Raw genomic sequence first — 22,184 nt, 5'->3', positions numbered from 1 at the left:
GATGTCATCCTTGGCTAGATAGTTAGTTTGAGGGTAGCCTGACTTATATGAAACTCTGTAGGAGGAGGAAGGGAGAGGGAGGAGGAGAAGAACGGCAGTAACAAGCCAACCAGTACACCATGAGAGGAACTGGAAATGAAGTGCCAAAGCTACAGGGTTGGGGGCTGGAGTGATGATGATGGTTAAGAGTATTGGCTGCTCTTCCAGAGGACCTGGGATAGACCCTTGCCATGCAAGCCCGAGGACCTGAGTTCAATCCCCAGATCCCCATAGGGATGGATTGAAAGAACTGACTCCACAAAGTTGTCCTCTGTTCGTTATACATGCACCACGGCACGTGTAATACACACCTAGTAGTAATAAATAATGAGCCGGGTGGTGGCCGGGCATGCCTTTAATCCTAGCACTCTGGAGGAAGAGGCGGGTGGATCTCTGTGAGTTCAAGGCCAGCCAGATCTACAAGAGGAAATTCCAGGACAGCTCCAAAGCTATAGAGAAACCCAGTCTCGGGGGGGGGGGGGAGGGGGGACTAACAACAATGACAATAATAGCAATACAACATTGGGAGACAAGAGTCTCTCTACATAGCCTGGCAGTCCTGAAACTCACTTTGTTGGCCAGGCTGACCTTGAACTTACAAAGATCCACCCGCCCTGCAAGGAATGCTGGGATTAAAAATGTGAGCCACCAAGTCCAGCTAATAATAATATTTTTAAAGTTTATTTCAGAGCAATAAGAATCTGAGTTCGTCCAGCAAAGCTGATTTGCCACCATGATGGTACGTTAAGATCTTTATATACTAAGACGACTTTTGGGGAGACAATGCTGGTGACATTAACACATAGATAATGGATAATGAAACACTCAACCTTTGGACCATCCACCTGGTGTGGTGGTGTGTGCCTATAATCCTAACACTTGGGAGGCAGAGGCAGGAGGACCAGAAGTTCAAGGATAGCCTTGACTACACAGGGAGTTCGAAGCCCAGCTGGACTACACGAAACAACAACAGATTCTTCAGGAAACCACCTACCTGCCACTCATGAACTTTCCTGCTGACAAAGTGTAGCCATGGCTACATAATTAAGGCAAATGGTATATGCCTCTCTTTTCCAGCTCCTCGTGGGTGAGGTCAGCTTTCCACCAGAGCACTACAGGAGCCCAGAGGGCTTGCACTGAGCTATGATGTAGGCAGAGGAGTTGTTCAGAAACAGCAGTAAAGCCGAGTGTGCCAGTTCACACCTATAACCCAGGCACCTGGAAGGCAGAAGCAGGTGGATTGCTGTGAATTTAAGCCAGCCAGCCTGAGCTGCACAGTTGAACTCTGCCTCAAAACAAACAAAAGCTGGACAGGGCAGCTCAAGAGGCAGAGGCAGGAGGATCTGTGTGTGTTTGAGACTGCTGGTCTACAAGGTAAGCTCCAAAGGGCTATGGAGAGACCTTGCCTCAAAAAACAAACAACACAAAAACATAAAACACATGTTGACTCCATTTAGTCACTTCTCACTTCAAAAATCCATGTTAGCCAGTAGTGGTGGCGTACACCTTTAATCCCAGCACTAGGGAGGCAGAAGCAGGCGGATCTCTGTGACGGGTCTACAAAGGGGGTTCCAGGGTAGCCAGGACTGTTGCACAGAGAAACCCTGTCTAGAAACAAGCAAACAACAACAAAAACGACCAAAATAAAACAACAAAAGAAATCAATGCAAGGGATGCTAACACGTATCAGGCTCATTGCTGCTATTTCAGAATCAGTTAGAATTCAGACATTTCACCAGGGTGAAGAATGGCAAACAGTAATATTTCAAACCCCAGAAACAGCTTGAGGGCTTTCACTTCACTAAGAGCTTGAGAAAAGTTTGAGAGACAGCATCTACGAAACAGGAGTTGGAGAGATGTCTCAGTGGGTATGTACTCACTGTTCGGGCAAAGGACCCAGGTTAAGTTCCCAGCACCCACACTAGGTGGCTCACAACCACCTTAACTCCAGCTATATATATGCATATATAAAGCGAATTTAATAAATAAATAAAATTAGAGACTGAAAGTATGGCTCGGTTGGTAGACTGCTTGCCTAGCATGCACCAAGGCCTGGGCTTGATCCCCTGTACCATACCAACAAGGTGTAGCAGCATATAATCCCAACACTCAGGACTCAACAGACTGGAGGATCAGTAGTTCAAAGCCAGTCCCTAGACTATAGCAATTCTGAGGCCAGTCTGGAATATATGAGACTCTTGCTCAACAAACAAACAACAGGGCTGATGAGATGGTTCAGAGGGTAAAGGCACCTGCTGCCAATCCTGATGACCCATAGAAGAGGAAGGAAGGAAATGATTCTTGCAAGCTGTCTGTACAAACACCCTGGCAAATGCATGCATGCACATGAACAGGAGTCTCTCACACGCATGTGTACACACACACACACACACGCACACACACACGCACGCACACACGCATACACACACACGCACACACACGAGTGCGCACTAAGCTAGAAATACAATACAGAAAAGACAGGTTTTCAAGCCGGATCTTTGTCATGTGATAGTGGCCAAAAGAGAGAGCGAGGAGAAAACATGGGAACAGCTCAGATGTCCAATGACAGGGAAATGGCTGAATAAATAATGGAGCCTCCATTTGGTGGAACATTATGCAGTCATTAAAAATTATGTCCTCGAATCGTATTTATTGTTGTTGGAAATTGCTCAGCATGTTCAACACACTGTTAAGAGATTTAAAAGAAAAAAAATGAAAGAAAGCCATTTTCACGACAGCCGCGATTTACAGGGAAGTCAGGAAATGGAATCCTGGGAAATTATCAACAGCAGATGGTCCCTCGAGCTCCCAGAGAGCACAGTGGGGGTCACGGGGTATCTAGGGGAGGGGCTAGATACACCCACTACCATGCTTCTTGCTCATTTGCTTTCTACTTTTAAACTCACGAGGAGACCAAACACCCGAAACCAACATGCCCACGTTCACCCCCAGGGCAGCAGAGGCGTCCTCCAAGCCCCTGGCTTCCCACACTTGATTCTCTTCCCAGTCTGATGTCAGCATTCGGAGACCACTGTGCCAGTGCCTGCGTGAGTTCCCAATCCTCACCCAAGCTGCAAACTTAAGGTCTCGTCTAAACTGCAAGATGGTGGAGGTGGGGCCTCTGCCAGGGCGGAAGTCTTTGGGGCATTGCTTTTCCCTGGGGCCATGGACTGTTAACAAGTGTCACTGCCATCTGCTGCCTGTTCCGCAGGCACACGTCCGTCCGCCCACGTCTGCTCATTCTCCTCATTACAGTGCATAAATCCCTCTGCATGCCCCACCTCCACCTGCCACATCTGTCTGCAATTTGTGCAGTTGCTGGTGCAGGGGCTGGTGCAGAAACGAGTTCTGTAGGACGCTGCGGGACTCCAGGTGGAATGCTCTCAGGGACTGGACATGTCCAGCCACTAGCTTTTCAGGGACCCTGTGGCCTTGAGTGCATGGGCTCGGGGGTGCCATTGGCCTAGAAGCCAGACAGGTAGTGGCTCTGAGATCTGAGAAGGCAGGCCTTGCCTCTGGTATCTGCCAATCACTGGGCTTCTGTATAGATCACAGGAAGTAGTGAGCCAGTCATCCTGCACATCACTCAACCCTTTTGGCTTAAGAGGCAGCCACTCTCATTGCCCTGAAGGTAAGAAACACGGGCACTACCATTACCTCAAAGGAATGCAGGTTCAGGCAGGTTGGGAAATTTAGACAAGGTCAAAATTAGTGAGAGGTCGAGCCAGATGTGGCAGCGGTTCATACCTGCAATCCCAGCCCTTGGGAGGCCGAGGCAGATGAATCACAGTGACCTGGTGGCTAGCCTAGGCTATATAGCGAGTGCAAGGCTAGCCTAGGGTATAAAGGAAAATGTCAAGGGATAGATAGAGCTGGGGTACAAGTTCAGTTCAAATCTGACTCCAGAGCTGGCCACCCCATGGCTGAGCTAAAGTGGTTTCCAAGCCCCTATCATTCCCAGTTGGCTCTCTCTCTCTGGTCATGGTTATTGTCTCAAACACGTAAGCGCTCAGCTCCAGCATCATGCTTGCCTGCCTGCTGCCATGTTCCCCACCATGATAGTCATGGACTTACTCTGTGAGCCCCCAACAAACTCTTCTGCAAGGTGCTTTGGTCATGGTGCCTTATCACAGCAATAAAATAGGAGATAAGACATACCATAACGACAATTCAAGGAAAGATACCTGTACTATCCACATCTATGCATTATTCATGGTCAATAAAAATACTAAATAGAAAGTCCTAGAAGTCTTAAGTTACTTCCTGCATGTGTATGTGTGTGGAAGCTGGAGGGCAGGGCCAGGTGTTTTCCTCAGTCACTCTCCACCTGATTTTTTGGGACAAGTCTCTCATAGAGCCTGGTGCTCACTGACTCTGCTAGGCAGGATGGCCAGCCAGCCTGCGGGATTCTGTTGTCCCTGCCTCCCCAGCGCTGGGTTTACAGGTGCAAACCGCCATGCCTTGCTTTTGAATTTGAGTGCCGAGAATTGAACGCAGGTCATGGGTTTGTATCTGAGCTATCTCCTGGCCCCTTAATGATTTCGAATAGATAGTCACAACTGTTCTGTTCTATTATTAGCTTCCCTGGGTAAGCTCTAACTGTGCCTAACCTGTATGGTAACCTTTATCATAGGACACATGAATGGAAAAACACCTAGTGCACACAGATTTCATACTGTACAGGTAGCATCTTAGAACACGTCCTCAGCACACCAGGGGTGTCGGATGCTCACTCTGCATGCTGTGCTCCAGGGGAGCTGGGCTCGTCGATGTAGACAGCACTGCTTTTAATTCTCACTTTCGTGCAACCCTGGATTCTTGCCCTTTGCTCTGGTCAGGGTAGGATGGAACGAAAGCTTAGGTCCCTGAATATGCCTCCTGGCCCATAAACGGCCTCCTTCCAGGTCTTGAAGAGCAAACACAGCTGAGAATTCTGCTCCTGGCCAAGGGCAGGGGAGGAAAGGTCCTCTGTCCCTGGAATAAACTCTGGGAAAGGTGCAAGAGGCAGAGTCTGGTGGCTTCCCAAGCCAGCACCAATTCTGCATGGAGTGTCAGGCTCGGCAAGACCAAGGACCTGGGCGTGTACAGCCTGGGCTGAGCAGCACCAAGGAGACTCTAGGCCACGAGACTCCACAGTGAAGACGGCAGGGGATATTACGAGGTCCTTGAGCCGAGTAAAGGACAGCCACCCGGGCTGGAATGGACCTCTAGATGGCTGCATGGAGAAAAAGCAGGCACCTTTGGAAAATGACTTCCCAAGCATGCAGCCATTATGTAGTAGCTGGGTCACAATGCCCACACCATCAATACCCAGTCACAGCAACCCTGACTGTGGTGGTTTGAATAAAAATCACCTCCATAACCCATAGGGAGTGGCACTATCAGAAGGTGTGACCTTGGTAGGGTAGGTGTGTCCTTGTTGGAGGAAGCACGTCAGTGGTGGTGGGCTTTGAGATTTCAACCACTCAAGCCAGACCCAGTGGCTCCCTCTCTTCCTGCTGCCTGTGGATCTTGATGTAGAACTCTTGGCTACCTCTCCAGTACCACAACTGCCTGTGTGCTGCCATTTTTCCCACCATGAATATAACAGACTAAGTCTCTGAACTGCAGGCCAGCCCCAATTAAATATTTTCCTTTGTAAGGGTTGCCACGGTCGTGGTGTCTCTTCACAGCAATAGAAACAGTAACTAACACATCGCTAAAATAAGATCCCCCTCATATGCCTTGAAAGCTGTACACACTCATCCTCCCGACGGCTCCTTACACACCCTGGGGGATGTCAATGATGTGTCACATGGCCACCTGCTCAGTCAGCTGTGCGTACCAAAGCAAGGGTCAGGGAAAGCTGCTGGGATGTAGGCGGCTCATCAGCCAACAAAAGTCCCTCTTCCTTCATAATGTGAGAACTTCACTGGGGCAAAGCTAGACAGCAAGAAAGTTCATACCCCAGACTCTTTGCTGCTCTACAGCAATGCGTGACCAGGCTCCTGACAGGACACCTGACGTGAGCCACCATTGTGGTCCCTTGCATGGTGTCTCACGGACCTGGAGGCTCAAACGCTCCTCTCCCCAACCTGAGATGCTCATCCAGGACTGGTCAAATGTAAACCTTGACAGCTCCTGGTGTCGCGGTGGTTGAAGTAACAAGGAAGCTCTGGCTTCAGGGACACAGCTTTTCTAGATGTCTGACAGACGTGATCAACCCGCAGCCCTCGGGGACGGCACAGAATCATAGACTGACTTAAAACATGAGGCTTGTTTTTGCAATTCTTTACGCTTTGTGACTGAACTGCACGGTTCTCAGGTGTGAACCTTTGCAGATGACATCTGTCACAAATGTCAAAAGGTTGAATGCACTCTTTCAAGTCAGCAGCAAGCACACCCCAAAAGCTGTTCTCTGGAGACACTGTAGACCAATTTCTCAAAGCGCAGGGCAGCTGCGTCTTAGACAGGTTTCCTATATTTCTCAAAAAACTGTCTGGAACCTTCCCTGAAGCCCAGAGAATGGGCAAGTCGCCTTGCAGGAGGAGAAAAGGAACCGAGAGCTGTTTCAGGGAACCTGGTTGCACTTGTGGCTTGTTGGTGTGTAATCTTTGGCCAGCTGGTAACCACAAAACTGGGGTCCAGCAAGAGACTTCCAACATGCCTGCATAGCTTCAAGGGTCTCCCCAGAGCCAGGGCTGCACAATGCCGCATCTCAAAGGGAAACTACACTGGTCGGAATGACGAGAATACACTCAGCCTCTTCTCAGAGCCTGCCTTGGGGAACAGGAGTGATAAGTGGGGCCGCAGACATTTTTCCAGCAGAGCCCAGCACAAGCTCAGTCCTGAGCAGGGAGGTCCCACAGGCTCCCAAGAACGCAGGATAGCCTCTGCAGCAGCTCAGTGTCTTGGTCTATCAGAGATGGCTTCCGCGGCCCCACCCATGCCTGAGAATCTGTGGGCAGTTAATAGTTGTGTAAAGGCACAGCAGACGTCTGCTTCAGTGGTGAAACCACTGGGAAGGTGCCACATTCAGCCCTAATGAGACTCAATGTGGGGGGGGGTGTAGAAAGGGCGCCTGGTTGGAAAGAGGAAGGGAGCAGTGGAGTGGGAGGGACAAGAGAGGGTGATGGGTATGAATGTGATTAAAATACGCTATATACATCTATGAAAATGTCATAACGAGCCCATTATTATATAAAATATATACTAACAAAAGTTTCAAATAAATTTGTTGTTAGTGTTTCGAGACAGAGTTTCTCTGTGTAACAGCCCTGGTTGTCCTGGAACTCACTCTGTAGAGCAGGCTGAACTTCCAGACACCTGCTTGCCTCTACCTCCTAAGTGCTGGGATTAAAGGCACATGCAGCCTTAATTTGAAGACTTCCTTGTCTTCAAATACACTTTTTTAAAAGCCCACTTGCTCTTCACTCCTCATGGCTACTGTCACCCTGAATCAGGATGTGACAGGGACCAACTCCAGGAAGCTCAGAATGGTCCAAGCCTGTCCCCTGTTGCGGGTCACTCACCTTGCAAGGCTTCTTTGGCCCTGGCCAGCTCCTGCTCCTTCTGCACCAGCTGTACCCGAAGCTCCGTGGCTGAGAGGACCTCGGAGCACTTGCCGCCTTGTGACTCCTCCAGGTCCTTGGCCAGCATCTCCTTCATCTGCCGGAGAAGGTGCACTTCCTCCTGAAGCTGGACCACTTCCTCTCGCAGGAGCACTAGGGGACAAGAGCAGCTGGTCAGAGGTGGGGGACCTGGAAGGGCTCAGGTGACTCCTGTGAGCTGTGCACATAGGAACTTTTCCCAAGTGGGCCCTGGACCCGCAGCTGCCACTCTCCTGAGCCGCCGATGCTTCTGTGACCACTCAGCGTTCCCCTGCCGGCTACAGACACAGGCATCAACATTGTTCCCCTGCCGGCTACAGACACAGGCATCAACATTGTTCCCCTGCCGGCTACAGACACAGGCATCAACATTCTGACCACAAGTCACCCCCTGCCTAGGGAAGTTCTATGTGTGATTTCTTATAGACTCCCCCAAACCTGCGCCTGGTACCAACAGGATCCCCACTTTACACATAAGGCCACTGAGGCAGAGAGGTGAAGGAACTCTGAAAGGCCAGGCTATGGTGCGCCACTGTGTGACTCTGGTGGTGAGTCAGGGTTTGGATAGTGTCACACTGGAGAATTGGTGACTAAGGGCAATTCCATCTTGTAGAGCAAATGCCCCATGGGAGGAGGGGGTTCTATAACCCACAGAGAACATAGCATTGACAGGCATAACCCCAAGAATGGGGGGACCACGGGTGTAGGACATAACAGCATCTATATGCAGCCCTGTGTGCGCATCCCGAGAGCCTTGCATCTTCAGAAGGTACCCAGGTAATGAGACTTTAAAGATGACAGCTCATGGAACATCACCTGCCACTGCAGTCCTGCAGGCCCTGGGGTGTCCCTTTAAGACCAATAAACCTCAAACTGCCAGGAGTGCTGGGGGCAGCACTGTGCCCTCACAGGGGCGGGAGACACAGGAGGTGGCATGTACTGGTCGTGCCTTCGTGTACACGATCATATGTAGGCCTTCGTGATGATCACACTTACGATGTCACGTCAAGAATGAAGCTACCAGGTGTGGTGGCACACTTGCTTCACACCAGTGTAAGAGGTCGGTCTGGGCTAATAACGAGTTCCGGGCCAGCCTGGGCTAATAATGGATTCAAGGCTAGCCTGGGCTATATAGTTTTCTGAACCTCCTCCACCCTCTAAAAAAAGATGTGGCAGGGGAAGAACCAAGCTGAAGGACACAGTGACAGCTCCGGAAACAGCCCCAGGGTCTCCACTGTAGGCAGGTCCAGTTCTGTTCCCTCCCATTCCCAGCCACAACAGCCAAGGTCTTTCCTACTTCCCATCATCCTCCAGCTTTCCCTATGCTCACCCCCTTCACGTGACACATATCTGTGCTCCACTGCGCATCTTCAGGCAGGTTCTTTCCCCAAAGACCCCGGAGTGGGGAGGCGCCTGGCTGCTCTGTCTTACACTGGTGGACTCCAGTGGAGGCTGCTGACTGTCACATCCCCTGAAAACCTGCAGAGTAAGTTTGCGTGGTCCCGGCCCAGCCCTCTCTCCAGGCGGGAGGTTGGATCACAAAGGGCCTTATCCCCAGCCACCTGTCCCTCGCTCTGGCTTGCCATCTTTAGTGGCACCCAAGTCTCTGGAACGCTCCTCCCCTTGACCAGTGGTCTTCATCTGCCCATCCTGATAGTAAATGAATGGCTTCGATGTGTCTTCAAGGCTCTCTGAGGAAGCCACTGAGTTCTTATTGTCCACGCAGGCAAGCGGTGGTTCCCAAGAGGCCCTGTCAGTCCCTTGCCAACTCTTCCACAAATTTTATGACCTTTCTTGGGGTCTTGTTTGCTACACAGCACAGGAAGCCCAGCCAGTCAGGGCTGCCAGATTAAGAAAAACACAACAAAGTAAAATCCCAGACACACAGAAGTCTGCCCTCAAGGAAGCCATGGGTCGTTCTTAGGGTATGTATATCCCCAGCAGTGTGTGGAACACGCTTAGGCTTGGCATTCGCTTGTGTTGGCCTACATTCTCATTGGACCATGCGCGCTGCTTCTTCCCAGTGGGGCTGCCCCCTCCCAAGGTCACAGGCACAGGAAGCAGAGTGAGCCAGGGGCTGGCACTGCTAGAACACCCTGAGGCAGTGGGTGCAGGTGGAAAACACAAACAGCTGCTGCACCTGAGCTTGGTCAAGAGCGAACATGGGGGTGGCCCTGGCACCACGCGCACCACCCAAACAGGTGTGCCTAGCTCTGAGGTCCTGCCCTCCAGCCAAGCCCAGCTCTGAAGTAGCCAATGGGAACCACACACACACCTAACAGGAAACCAGGCTGGAAAAACAACTAAGGGAAAATGAGAGGCTCCTGCGAGCTTACCAAGTACCCACACTGGCTGTGTGAACAGTACAAAATGGGGTAAATGGGTCCAGGGGCAGAGAGTGTGCCTACCGTGCCCAAGGCCCTGAGTTCCATCCCCGGTCCTACCCCAAAACAAATCACTTAAACGTACCTGGCACCTTGCCCACAGTACGTGAGTACCACCGAGTCGCACAGCTGGCTTTGCCGGCTGCACGGAGGGGACCAAACCCACACATTAGAAACAAGGGACAATGAAGAAACTGGGGTTAACTTTGGCTTTCCGCCTCAGAGGGTTTGGTACCTTGCAGTGTGTGTTCTTGGACACGACACTATCCCTTTCTGGGCCTTCATAATGTACTCAGAGGGGCGTACTCTGTGCAAACCCACATGGATATTACTGCTAGTGTGTGCGAACAGAGACTCTGGACTCTGGTGTGTGGCCGCACAACTCAACACACTTGCCAGCAAGAACAGGTGGCTCGTTGGGTTCAAATTAATGAAGAAAAAAACGAGCCAAGTTTCTCAGCCGCACGGGCCACACTCGCCTCTCAGGTGCGGGAGGCTAAGGCGCTGGGCAGTGAACAGTATAGACTGTTGTTGATTCTCCATTCCAGCGAGTATAGACAGCCATTGAGGGAGAAAGGAGGAAGGCCAAGCTGCTAAGCCAAGATGCCGCAAAGGCTTGTGGCCCGCTCACAGGAAGCTTCCGGGACTGTGCTGGCTTTGTCCAAGCCCAGAAAGGCAAACAGTACCATGGATAGTAGCCCCCCCTGCACTGGGCAAACCCCCCTGGGCAGGGAGCAGGAAGGGAGGGATGCAGAGGCACCAACAAAAGCCTAATCAGGCAATCAGGTGACTGTTGCTTGGAGATCCTCCTGCCTCAGGGAGCTGCTTGCTACCCCTGGAGCTAACTTACCCACACAAGAGGCCCCAGGTGCCTCTTCCCTGAGGAAGAGGGGTTGCAGTATACCCTCCCAAGAGAACACATCCACAATCGGTGACCATGGAAGCTGCCAGGGAACCTGCTACTCCACAGCCCATCTCCTTTCATCCGTAAGAGTTCTGCTTTTAACAAGCTATCATTTCCCAGCCTCCAATGCAGCTAGGGTTGCCTGTGTGACCCAGTTTTGGACAATGGAGTATAGGGGGGGAAAGGCTGAATCTTTTTACATTTTATCTTCAGACAGTGGATTTAATGGCTGGAGCAGCAACAGCCACCTAGTAATAAAGAGGCAATCAATGTCTTAAGTAGATTAATCCCCACAAGAACCCATGAAATAGGTACTATTATTACCACACCGGCTTCATAGATTGGGGGTTTGAGATAGAGAGAGGTTAAATGATGGGGCCAAGCTTACAGATAAAGAGCAGAGCCAGGCTTTGGGGCTGGGTGGTCTGGTGTCAGTACCCTGTTCTGGCTTTTAGAACATGGTCCTATTCTGGGTCCTGAGACATACTCTGGGAACAGAGATGCTTGCTGATTTCCTCATGCAAACATCCCCACCACGTGTCTACAAGAAGCACATGAAGCAAGCTAAGAGGGCTACACAGTCCTGGGCTGTGTAACTGTCTAGCCCTCCATAGTGGTCAAACCACCCACTGCACACTGTTATCCAAGACATCATTCTTAGGCTCAGGAAAGGAACCCAGGTCTTTATCAGTTCCGGCATGGAGCGAGAGTGGAGTCTGTGGTCTCGTCACCAGTGTCATTGCCCCCAGCCCCACTCCCCCAGGGGTAAGCTTGCTCTTGCTCCCCATGGTGAAGTAGATCTCAGCAACTGTGTGAGTGGGGGTCCAAGCCTTTGTACCAGGTTCATGGTCCCTGAAGCTCCTAAGAATGTGGGGTTCCTCAAAGACAGGGATAGGATCTCCTCCCATGCACCCCAGTGCCAGCTTCGGGCAGGGCCCTGGTGGGCGTGTGTCCCCAGTGCCGGGTGCTTCAGATAGAGGCAGGCCAGGCAGGTGGAGGCGGTTAGTGGGGCTCAGTCTTGGCTCCTCCACTTCCTGATGTTAACCCCTGGCATCTGACCTGAATGCTAGAATGGAGCAAAGGCTGGTTTCCTGGCCTTCAGTAAACATTAAACAAGGCAACTGTCTCTTAGGCTCTGTTAAACCTTTTAACATTGTGACATAATGCTGTTACCTACAAAGTTCAGGCCCTGGGAACTGCAATGAGCTAATAAAACAACAACAACAACAACAACAACAACAGACAGGTGGTGGTGGCGCAGGCCCTTAATCCCAGCACTTGGGAGGCAGAGGCAGGCGGATCTCTGTGAGTTCTGGTCTACAGAGTGAGTTCCAGGAAAAAACACCAAAACAAAACAAAAATATTATTATAATAATAATAGTAATAGAAAGTAATGATAAATAATAATAAATTGAAATAAGTAAAATAATAAATAATTTTAAAATAATTAATAATAATAATAATAATAATAATAATAATAATAATAATAATAGTAGTAGTAGTATTTTAAAATCCTTCCAACTCTTGTAATTTTAAGTAAGTTTATCATGTCATGTTGAGCTGCATTTGTAGTTATCCTGGGGCACAGGCTGCCCATCAGCCACAGATTGGATAGAAACATTCTGGAAACTTCTAAATGGGGGTCAGGTGTAGTTTATCACCACCAGTTTGCTTTGTTTTGAGACAGGGTCTTTTTTCATAGCTTTGCCTGTCCTGGAACTAGACTGGCTTCAAAGTCACAGAGATCCACCGGCTTCTGCCTTTCCAGTGCTGGGATTAAAAGTGTGTGCCACCATGCCTGGCTTAATTTCATGACAGAGATTGTGTCCTCTGTCTTCTTGGAGAAGGCTATGATCTCAGCACCCAAGGAACTCTGAGCCATAGCCTCCCTTGACCTGCGGGGTGAGCTAAGGGGCACTCAAGGCCTTTATGAAGGGCAGGGAAGGCAGGCCCTGTCACTAGCCTAGGGGAGACAGAAGAACGGGGCGGGGCAGAGAGAGCCTGTGTGAGGAAGTTGGACTGAGGGTGCTGCCTACCATGCATGGACAGACACCTTGGTCACCGGCCAAGCACACACCTGCTCCTGAGCTCAGACTCTGGCCTCCTGCAAAGTAAACCTAGGGAGGGAGTCATGCAGCCCCGGAGCTAACCTGTGCTCTCTAGGGGGCCTCTTCAGAAGGCATCTTGGCAGCTCTGTGGACTGTGGCGGCTCTATATTCCCAGGAGGGCCACCTGAGCCATGTGTGCAGAGAAGGAAAGGCAGAGAGATGGCTTACTGATAAAGCAATCACTGCTGCCCCCTCCAGCCTTTTAGAGACCATGGTTGCTGGCCTCATGCTAGATCCTTCCCTAAGGTCGGTCACAGGGTGACCCTGTGCTGGGCCGGGAGAGGCCTGGAGATTCTGGCAAGGTGCACCGCTTCTCTGTGGGCCGGTCTGAGCCTGGCAGGTGGCCTTGCCTGAGCTGGCCTTGTTATTGTAGGGTCTGGGCCAAGTCCTATGCAGGTGGTGTGGCTGACACTGGACACTTTACCTGAAGCCAGGTGGAAATGAGACACCCTTGGAGGGAAGTTTTGAGGTAGAGAGCGAGAGGACAAAGTCACCTGAAGGGGCAGGGCTAGCAGAAATGTGGGAATCCAGCGAAGGGGTTCCTAGTGGAGGAGGGGCACCCGAAAACAGAATGGGGAGGGGGCTGCTGGCAGCCCAGGGCTGAGAGTGAGGTCTCCACAGTGGCCCGGGTCCTCCTCCGTGCTACACTGTACAATGGGCAAGAGAAGGGTCTTGGCTGACGAGCACATTTGAGGTTGTTGTTCACCTCGGCCTGGGTGGTGCCAACCCTCCCCGCCAGGCCCTCTCGTAAGTTTCATCTCCATGTGACATTGGTGCTCCATCATCACAGGAACCCCGGAGGACAAGGCATCTTCAGGGATACTGAAGCACAGAGGGACACGGCGTGGGGGCAAACCAGGGCTGCTCTCTTGAGGGTGCCAGACTAGAGGGTGTACTCGGGGTGACAGGCATAGCCTCTTCATCTCAATTTCCCCATGATCCTTCTCTTCTCACCGCTGGGCAGAGGATCCCAAAGGCTCTCTAAACAGCCACTAGCACTTCCAACTTTTCCTGACGTCTGAGGGGGACGGGGGTCTGCTACAAAGTCAGCTCTGAAAGCGCTCAGTATTCTGTGATGGCCAGAAGTGTCACAGGCAAGGGCCAGGATGCAATGACTTCCCAGTGTGTGGAGCCAGAGGGCAGGATTGCGGGCAGGACGAGCCAGCTTCAATGCTATACAGCCACCCTGGGCCTGGGTTTGGACCTCCCTGCTTTGTCAAGCTAGGCTTGCCCTGCTCCTGCCCTGGTCCCTGCCTGGGGACCTCTGCCTATGTCAAGACGCCCCCCCCCCCCACACACACACATCATGATTCCTAGCAGCTGGCAGAGAAGCGGCTGGAGCTCGCCAAGATTCCACATTCTCTGGGTCTCTGTCATGTGATCTTGCCACTTGGCTGCTCTGTTTCCAAACGGGAAGGACTGCCACAGACTCCCACCCTTCATGAGTGCTGTCACTCAAGGCCCCTCCAGGCCTGCAGAGCACTGGGTAAGGTGATTCCTAACCCAGTGTGGGTGTGGCTGGGCATGCTGGGAACCAGGTGAGGCTGCCTCTTTTTCTCGGAATTTCACACCATTGTTTTTTTCCTCTGGGGCCTGTTTAATCTGCCTGCCCTGCAGAGGCTGCTCCTGGAGTACACCAGACTAACCCCATCACTTAGCTGTCTCGGGGAGGACACAGTGGGGAAGGCCACGGTTCCTCCCCGTCCCCCGGGCAAGCTGCACACATCCATTCAATACTGCAGAGCTCCAATTTTCTCCTAGGACAGGGCTGTGCAGTGACCATGGGCCATGCTCTGGAGGTGATGTTAAAACCCTGCCCTGGAAGGGATCCTGTAGGAAGCCTGAGTGTAGGGACAGACTCGGATTTGATCTGAGGATTGTCACCTGGGAACAGAGGCCTCTCTGGCCTGCTGGAGACCTGGGCGGGCGCCATGAAGCAGCAGACATCTCTCACTGGGTGATTCCTGGCTAAGGAGAGGAGCAGGCCACGGAGCCACGGACAGGTGGCCAGGACTGCACAGCTTCCAGGCCTGGGCTCTCGCTTTTGGTGGCTCTGAGGAGCCAGTTCCTACCATGCACTTGCTCGGGAAGGATGGGAGAGGGCCATGTGGGCACCTCCTTCAGCCCTTAGTGGACACATGTTTTGGGAGGCTGGAATTAGAAGCACCAGTCTGACTGTCGCTCACCCAAAGCTGGTGGTCTGACAGGGCTGTTCCAGGCTCTGGTGCAATGAATCCCACAGATCTTATGTGAGCTGAGCCACAACGCCACTGCTTCTCTTGAGAGGCTGGCTCGCCCGCCTGCCCTTCCTTCCCAGTTTCTTCACACCCCTGGATGAGGCTCTGCTGGTGGCTAAACCTGGGCCTCTCAGGGTAGGGACTCCTCTTTGTGTGTGCCTGTTCGTGTGTGAGTGCGGACACATACGAGCTACTTTGAGAATACAGACATACTTATATGAGTAGGAGCGAGAGGACACCCTAGGTGCCGGCCCTTGCTTTCCACCTTATTCAGACGGCGTCTCTGTGCTCACCATTGTGTATGCTGGATTAGCTGGCCGGTGAGCTTTGGGGATTCTTCTGTTTCTGCCTCCTATTTCTCTTAGGAGAGCTGGGATTAAAGACACGTGTCTTTTTACTTGGGTCCTGGGGATATGAACTCAGGTCCTTAGGCCTATGTGGCAAGCCTTCGTCTTCCTAGCCTTGTCTCCAAATGCCCCTTTTGTTTTTTTGTTTTTTTGACACAGCACCCCCCCCCACTTGACTTTGGGAACCTCCCCTCATCAACACCTGTTTCTTCAGAAATGGAAATGGGTCCTTGTTGGATCAATGCTGACTCACCTTGACCACTGTGATTGGTTCAGGGGAAGCCACATGACCGAGCCAGCCCACCAAGAGCTCATCCTTAGACTCTGGGAGCCCTGGGGCCGCTAGTGGTCCTTCCTACAGCCTTGAATAACCGCCTACAAGGCATAAGGTAGCTCACACCACACCGGAAGACAGATCTACACCTGAATTAGAGAGTGAACAGTCACTTTCATGGTCTAGCTAGTCTGAGCCAGGTTTTCTACTGCTTTCAAGAGAAAGAGAGTCCTGGCAAATCAATTCTGCCAGTTTTGGAGGAGCACCCCCCTATCCCCACAAATATGAAGGCACCTGCTGTGTGCCGAGTCCTCCAAGCTATAATCCTCCCCCAGAAACAAGTGACACGGATCTTACTTAAGAGTGATGAGCCTCCTTCCCAACTACTTCAGTTCCCATTGCTAAAGAGTCTCAGAGACCCAGCCTCCTATGGCCCCCGACTTGGTCCTGCCCCCTCTTGCTCAGCCCTACTATCCCAAACCTCCTAATTCTGCTTCAAGGCCATTTCCAGGCATGCCCTATCGCCACGGGCCTGGGCCTTTCTCCTCTTCTATTACCTGTAGAGATCTCAGAGCACCAATCACACAGCTTTTGAGTTCATACCCTCAGCTGGGGGTTCACCCAGTGGCTGACACTGAATCTGAGCCAAGAGTCCCTCACCAAGCACGTGCAGAAGACTGGGCAGCATCTGATCCAATCCTTAGATGCAAAGGCTGAGCATGCGACTCAGTGGCAGAGCCTGGACCAGCAAAGGCTGAGGGTGTGGCGCAGTAGCAAAGTCCTTGTCCAGCCCGTATGATACCCTGAGTTCCATCCCCAGGGCTGCCAAAACAAGCTAACCATACGCAGTTTGCAGGTGCAAAGATGGGAAGCTGGGCTAGAAAGTTCAAGGTCAGAGAGCCGGTCCTGGTGGTCAGGTGTGCATCCCAGCTCAGAAGCCCATCAGATACCAAAGCTCAAAACCAGCCCCTGCCCTAAAAGCCACTCTGCGAAATACCAGGAAAAGAGGCTGACCAGAGGGGACAGACCTGAAAGAGGATCTAGCTCTGACTGACCTTCTTTCCTACCAGGGTCAGCCTCAGGAAAGAAGGTATCCACGGGGTTGGGGTAGAAACACAGCAGGCACCAGATGGTCCTGCCTGCTCCTCTCCTTTCTTACCTCACAAAGCCCTCCCTGGCTCACTTCCTTGTCCACCTCCTACCAAAGAAAATCGGATGGAAATACAAGGAGGAAAAAGAGGAGAGAGCAGGCATTCGTCACCCTACCATGAAGTGGTCCTGGCCTTCCACACAGGGAGACCACAGCTCACGGCAAGTTGGATCCATCACCTGAATTCAGTCAGCCCACGCTGGCCTGCTGGTCCACCAGAGACTGAGCCAGCACCCCAAGCCTCAGTTTCCTTTCCAGCTGCCTCCGGCATCCACGGAGCGATGCAAACCCCTGGCACTGCCAGAGCAGGTTTACTCTGACTAGCTTTGAGGAATTCTGGGTAATCATGGGCTAGGGGAAAAGAACAGGCTTTTGTTCCCATTGCATGGACAGATAAACTGAGACCCAGAGCAAGGGTTTAGCTAGGTCCATTCCCTTGACCACTAAGCTACCTGTCATTACAAACTGGAAGCCAATCTAGAACATGTGCTTGCGCTTGGAGAGTCTAAGCCTCTCTCAAATGTCACCTCAAGGTCATCAGTGCCTGTCAAGCCTTCTTGACACTGGGCACTACAGATGTGCGTGGTCACACAGAGGGAAACAGGCATCACATCCAGGGAAGTGGGCATTAGGATGGGTGTGGGCTTCCATCACACAGCGGTGACAGAGCTGAAATGCCTGCTTTGGTGCACTCCCCTAAGGCAAGCATTAAAACCAAGTCCAGACTGGCCTGAACAAGTCCCAGAGCCGGAGGGGCCACAGAGACAAGTACTGAGTGCTGCCTGCTGCCCTGTGACCTGTGACTCCTTTCCCTCAGTCCCCTGTGAAAATGATCACAGCGACCAGGATAAGCCTCGATGCTGAAGTCAACTCCCTGGTCCAAATTTTGACTCTTGCTGGAGAGATGGCTCAGGGGTTAAGAGTACGTGCTGCTCATTCAGAGGACCAAGTTCAGTTCCCAGCATCTATACCAGGCAACTTCAAGCCACCTCCGACCCCAGCTCCAGGGATCTGATGCCCTGTTCTGGCCTCTGTGGGCACCGCGCATAAACAGACACACAAACCCTGGAAAGTTACTCTTCTTTCCCTTGCATGGAGAATAGGTGTCATAGTAGGCCCTGGCTCCCAGAGCTGTTATGACAACGCTCCCTGCAAAAACGCCTAGCACAGAATCAGCCCTCAATTCAATCGGCATAGGTAGCCAGCCAGCTGTCTGGGCCAGCTAAGGGTCAGCAGGACCTGTAGACACAGAGGGAAAGCAAGGAGGATGCCTCCGGCTGTGGGACAGACACTCATCTCCAACCCCAAGGGAGGCTCTCCGGGATGCAGAGCTCAGAACACTGCCAGGCCCCTTCAAACCGTGTAGCTCATTCCTCGTTATCCTCCGGCCTGACTGAACAGCTGCTTCAGGAGGGAATAAAATACGCTCCGCATAGTTTGAATGTTTCACTTATGAAAATGTCAGGGCCAACTTTATAAACGGTGTAACAGTAAAGACACTTACGAGAGACTGGTCCGGACTCACCAAGGGCTGGGGCGGGGGAAGGAGCACAGCCTCCACCACAGCCAAGTGGCTGGGATTCCCAGAAGGCGCCATCTGGGATGTCTCAGAGGGGGCACCAGATCACATCCTGGTCTCCCCACATGAAATAGGATCCTCTCTCTGGAAGCCCAGTTCAGCCAGAGGAGAGGGGGCACTTCCGGCCTGGGTCTGTTTCCCACACTCCAGGGTGCCTGGGTCTCTAGCCAATCAAGTTAATTGAAAAATTACCTGGGGCTGAGAAAGAGCAGGCCCAGCTGAGGGGAAGAGGCTCTCAGAAACCCTGCTGGTCCCCAGCAAGCCTGGACTACAGCAGAGGGAGTACCTGGAGGCCTTCTAGGAATTTTGCAGCTCCAGGGCTCTCTCTGCGATGCAGAAGGCCATGAAAACTTCCAGCCTCGGGACTGAACTGAGCAGAGAACCTGCCTAGCATGCATGAGGCTTTGGGTTCAGTTCCCTATATGGCAGGAAGAGGTAACTCTAAGTCCGGCGGAAGAGGTGGAAGAGGCAGAAGCAGACTAATTGGAGAATCCGAGGTTCAAGGCTCCTTCAGTGAGAAAATTTAGGCACAAAGGAAAGAAAAACAGGAATAAAGAAGGACCTGACACACGAGTGCAGGCCAGTGAGTGTGGGTCTTGTTCACCTGGCTGGCAGGCATCTCCCACGGTGCTCCCCAACACCCAGTCCTAGGAAGCCTGGGATTCAGACCAGCCACAAGACACACAGGACAAGACGGTGCCCTTATGCCCAGGAAGCTCTGCAATGGGCCCAGACTGTTAAATCCCAATATGTGGCTTTTAACTTTGCCTTCAAGGTGCCCTCACGTCTATTATGTTTATGATTTCAACCCAGTGGTGTGTTTTATTGTTCTCATTAGAAGGATAAATGGTGATTCAGCCTAGTCATACAGGGTAGGTGGTGCAGCCCGAGGCTGGCCCTCCACCTCCTCCTGTCCATCCCTTCCTATTCCAGCCTGCGGCCTCCTGGGCACACCTAAGTCTCCCCAGGCTGCTCTGTTCACTTGTGTTCTCCTAGGACCCTATCAGTTCCAAATTGGTCGGCCACATCTGGAGACCTCTGCCATCAGCTTCTAGGCACTACAAAACGGGAGACCACTGGGGACCCCATTACTGCACCCCTCCTTCCAGGAAGCCACATCCTGCAGGACTAGACACAAACAAAGGTATTTTTAAAAAATGCTTCCTTGGGCTGGGCTGGAGAGGTGACGCGCTTGGTCAAGTGCGTGTTTAGCATGCACGAGGTAGCGATTTCAAACCCCAGCATGATGAAGCCTGTCTTTCATTCTAGTATCGAGGTGGAGGCAAGAGGGTCAGAAGTTCAGGGTCATCCTGGGCTACAGAGATAAATCAAGGCTGCCTGGACTAAATGAGTCCCGAACTAAAGACAAAAAGAAGGGGGAAAAAATCAGAAAAGGACAAGAAAAACAATTTCTTTTCTTTGGGGGGAAGTCTGGGCAAGGTGGCCCATGAATCAAATGTATAACCAGGACCCAGAAAAATGTGGGATTTGGGAAGAGGAAGGAACAATGGGGTGAGGGGGAGTCCCGGGGAACCCTGATCCCACCACAGAGCTTTCTGTGACTTCTGCCTTTGGGAACCTCCCCAGAGGTAGTGTTGCCCAGTGGTGAGGAAGAGGCTTCAGCCCCAGGTGTTTAGGTTGAGTGTCTGCCACTCATCAAGAGCCCCAGAAAGTCACGAATGCCTCTCTAGGTCTTGGTGCCCTCCTCTACCTTACAAGGTTGATGAGAGTGAATGAATCTCTACATCAAAGAACATTCTGGCAGGTGAGAAGTATTACACACAGCTGGGGCACTCTCCTCCCTCCTGCTCCTTCTTTGAGACCCGCATGACCTTCTGGCTTTCCTCCTGCCTGGCAGCACTGTCCCTGATGACTTCTGGGCCTTCTGTCCCCACACCTCAAGTAGAACATTCTTTGCTGACAGGTCTTTCAGAGTAGGGTTTCCAGCAGTTAGGGGCTGGCTGCCCCACACAGTACTAATATAGGAGTTCAACACAGCAATCCTCTCCTGGCATTCTCCAGTTTATGGCCAGGGATGTGTCTTTTTTCCTGCCTGGAGTGGCTGCTAACATCCCAACAGCCTCTCCCATCTTCCCTGCCCCAGACCTTGGCTGTCTGGCTCCCCCAACAGTTCAAAGGTCAGGCTGCTTCCAATTTGCAAGCTGCCTCTTGGGAGAGCGGAGGGGGAAAGCATTTGAAAAATGTGAATGAAAGCCCCTGGTGGCTTTCTCCCCCACCCCCCCCACGCCCACCCAGCTCACAGCCAGCTGGACAGAATACAGAATACAAGGATTGGTACTGTGGGCCCAAGAGCAGCGAGCAAGGCAAGGGCTGTGCAGGATTTACCCAGCGGCGACTCTGCTCCTATCCTAGACCAGGGCCTCCTGACACTGAACATCTTTAAGCCAGGGCCTTTTGGAATGCTGCCGGTGAGCACCAGGGACTGCAGACCCCAGCGGCTAGGGTGGCTCCAACCCACTCTAGAAGCCCAGGAGATGCACTCCCTGGGACAGTGATGCTGGCATGAGCCACAGGCAGAGAAGGGTCAGGCTAGGACTGCCCTGGGTGCTGTCTGTGAGCCTGCTGGATGCTTCCATGGGAAAATGAAGCTGCCAGAAGGCGGGCTCCAGCTTGACCGCAGGGTGATCATGGAGAAGCGGCTGACTTCAATAAGGGAAAGCTTGAAGTGATAGGGGACAAACACTGGATGTGGCGGGGTGAAGCTGAGGCTGGGGGGTTCTATGCCCATCACTGAAACCTTGAAACCAGAAAACAGAGGCCTGGAGGCAAAACGTTTCGAGCAGGTCCTGCGCACTTCAGTCCGGTGCGTCAGCTTTCCTGCCCCGCTCTCTTCAGCTAACTGGAGCTCTTCCCTTCCCTCCATTGCCAGTTTCAAACCATATAGACTACAAACTGTGTGGGCCTTGGGCTGGGGACCTCTCTCCTGACACCCGCGAAATACTCCAGATCCCCAGGGGCAGCCTGAGTGGAAGGAAAGATGGATGTGTGTACCTGGGCTCATGGAACAGGCAGGGGTGGAGGTCATAAAACAAAGCAACGTAACACACACAGACACACACGCACACAGAGCACAGCTAGCTGGTGTTTTTAAGTGGCCCAGACAAGACAGATGTTTGCATCATCAATAATTGAGGATGTTAAAAACAAAAAAATAAGAAAGTAACCCCAGTTATTGTCCTGTCCCTCCCAGCGTTGCAAGTCAAGGAACTGCCACGTACCAAGTCAGTTGTGACAAAAAAAAAAAAAAAAAAAAAAAAAAAGCACAAGGTCAGCTTTGATCCTTCTCTGTCCCTGACCAGGAGCAAGCCTCAACCCACATCCAGGAATCCAAGTGACTCTTGGGATAAGCAGATAACTCAATTGCAGCAGCGATCAGACAATTTTTGGAAAGAGATGGGTTCAGTTATGTGACACCCCAGAGCCTGGGCAGTCCTTAGACTCTGAAGAGATCTCTGAATTTTCTTTTTTTTTTTTTTTTTTTTTTTTTGGTTTTTTGAGACAGGGTTTCTCTGTGGTTTTGGAGCCTGTCCTGGAACTAGCTCTTGTAGACCA

The 22,184-nt window shown here is 51.9% G+C and overlaps 1 protein-coding gene across 4 annotated transcripts in view; it reads right to left on the bottom strand.

Annotated features, from left to right (window-relative positions):
* Kazn (kazrin, periplakin interacting protein) overlaps positions 1 to 22,184 on the bottom strand; it is a 930,141-nt gene that overhangs the window by 91,355 nt on the left and 816,602 nt on the right. For all 4 annotated transcript variants that reach the window (XM_026781851.1, XM_026781852.1, XM_013348430.2 and 1 more), the window contains one exon: positions 7,551 to 7,742. In XM_026781851.1, the coding sequence (XP_026637652.1) occupies positions 7,551 to 7,742 (192 nt within the window). The remainder of the gene's footprint in view (positions 1 to 7,550; positions 7,743 to 22,184) is intronic.

Source organism: Microtus ochrogaster, chromosome 10, assembly GCF_000317375.1.
Source record: "Microtus ochrogaster isolate Prairie Vole_2 chromosome 10, MicOch1.0, whole genome shotgun sequence".
In the NCBI taxonomy this organism is placed as follows: domain Eukaryota; kingdom Metazoa; phylum Chordata; class Mammalia; order Rodentia; family Cricetidae; genus Microtus; species Microtus ochrogaster.
This window is presented reverse-complemented; position numbering and strand designations above follow the sequence as displayed.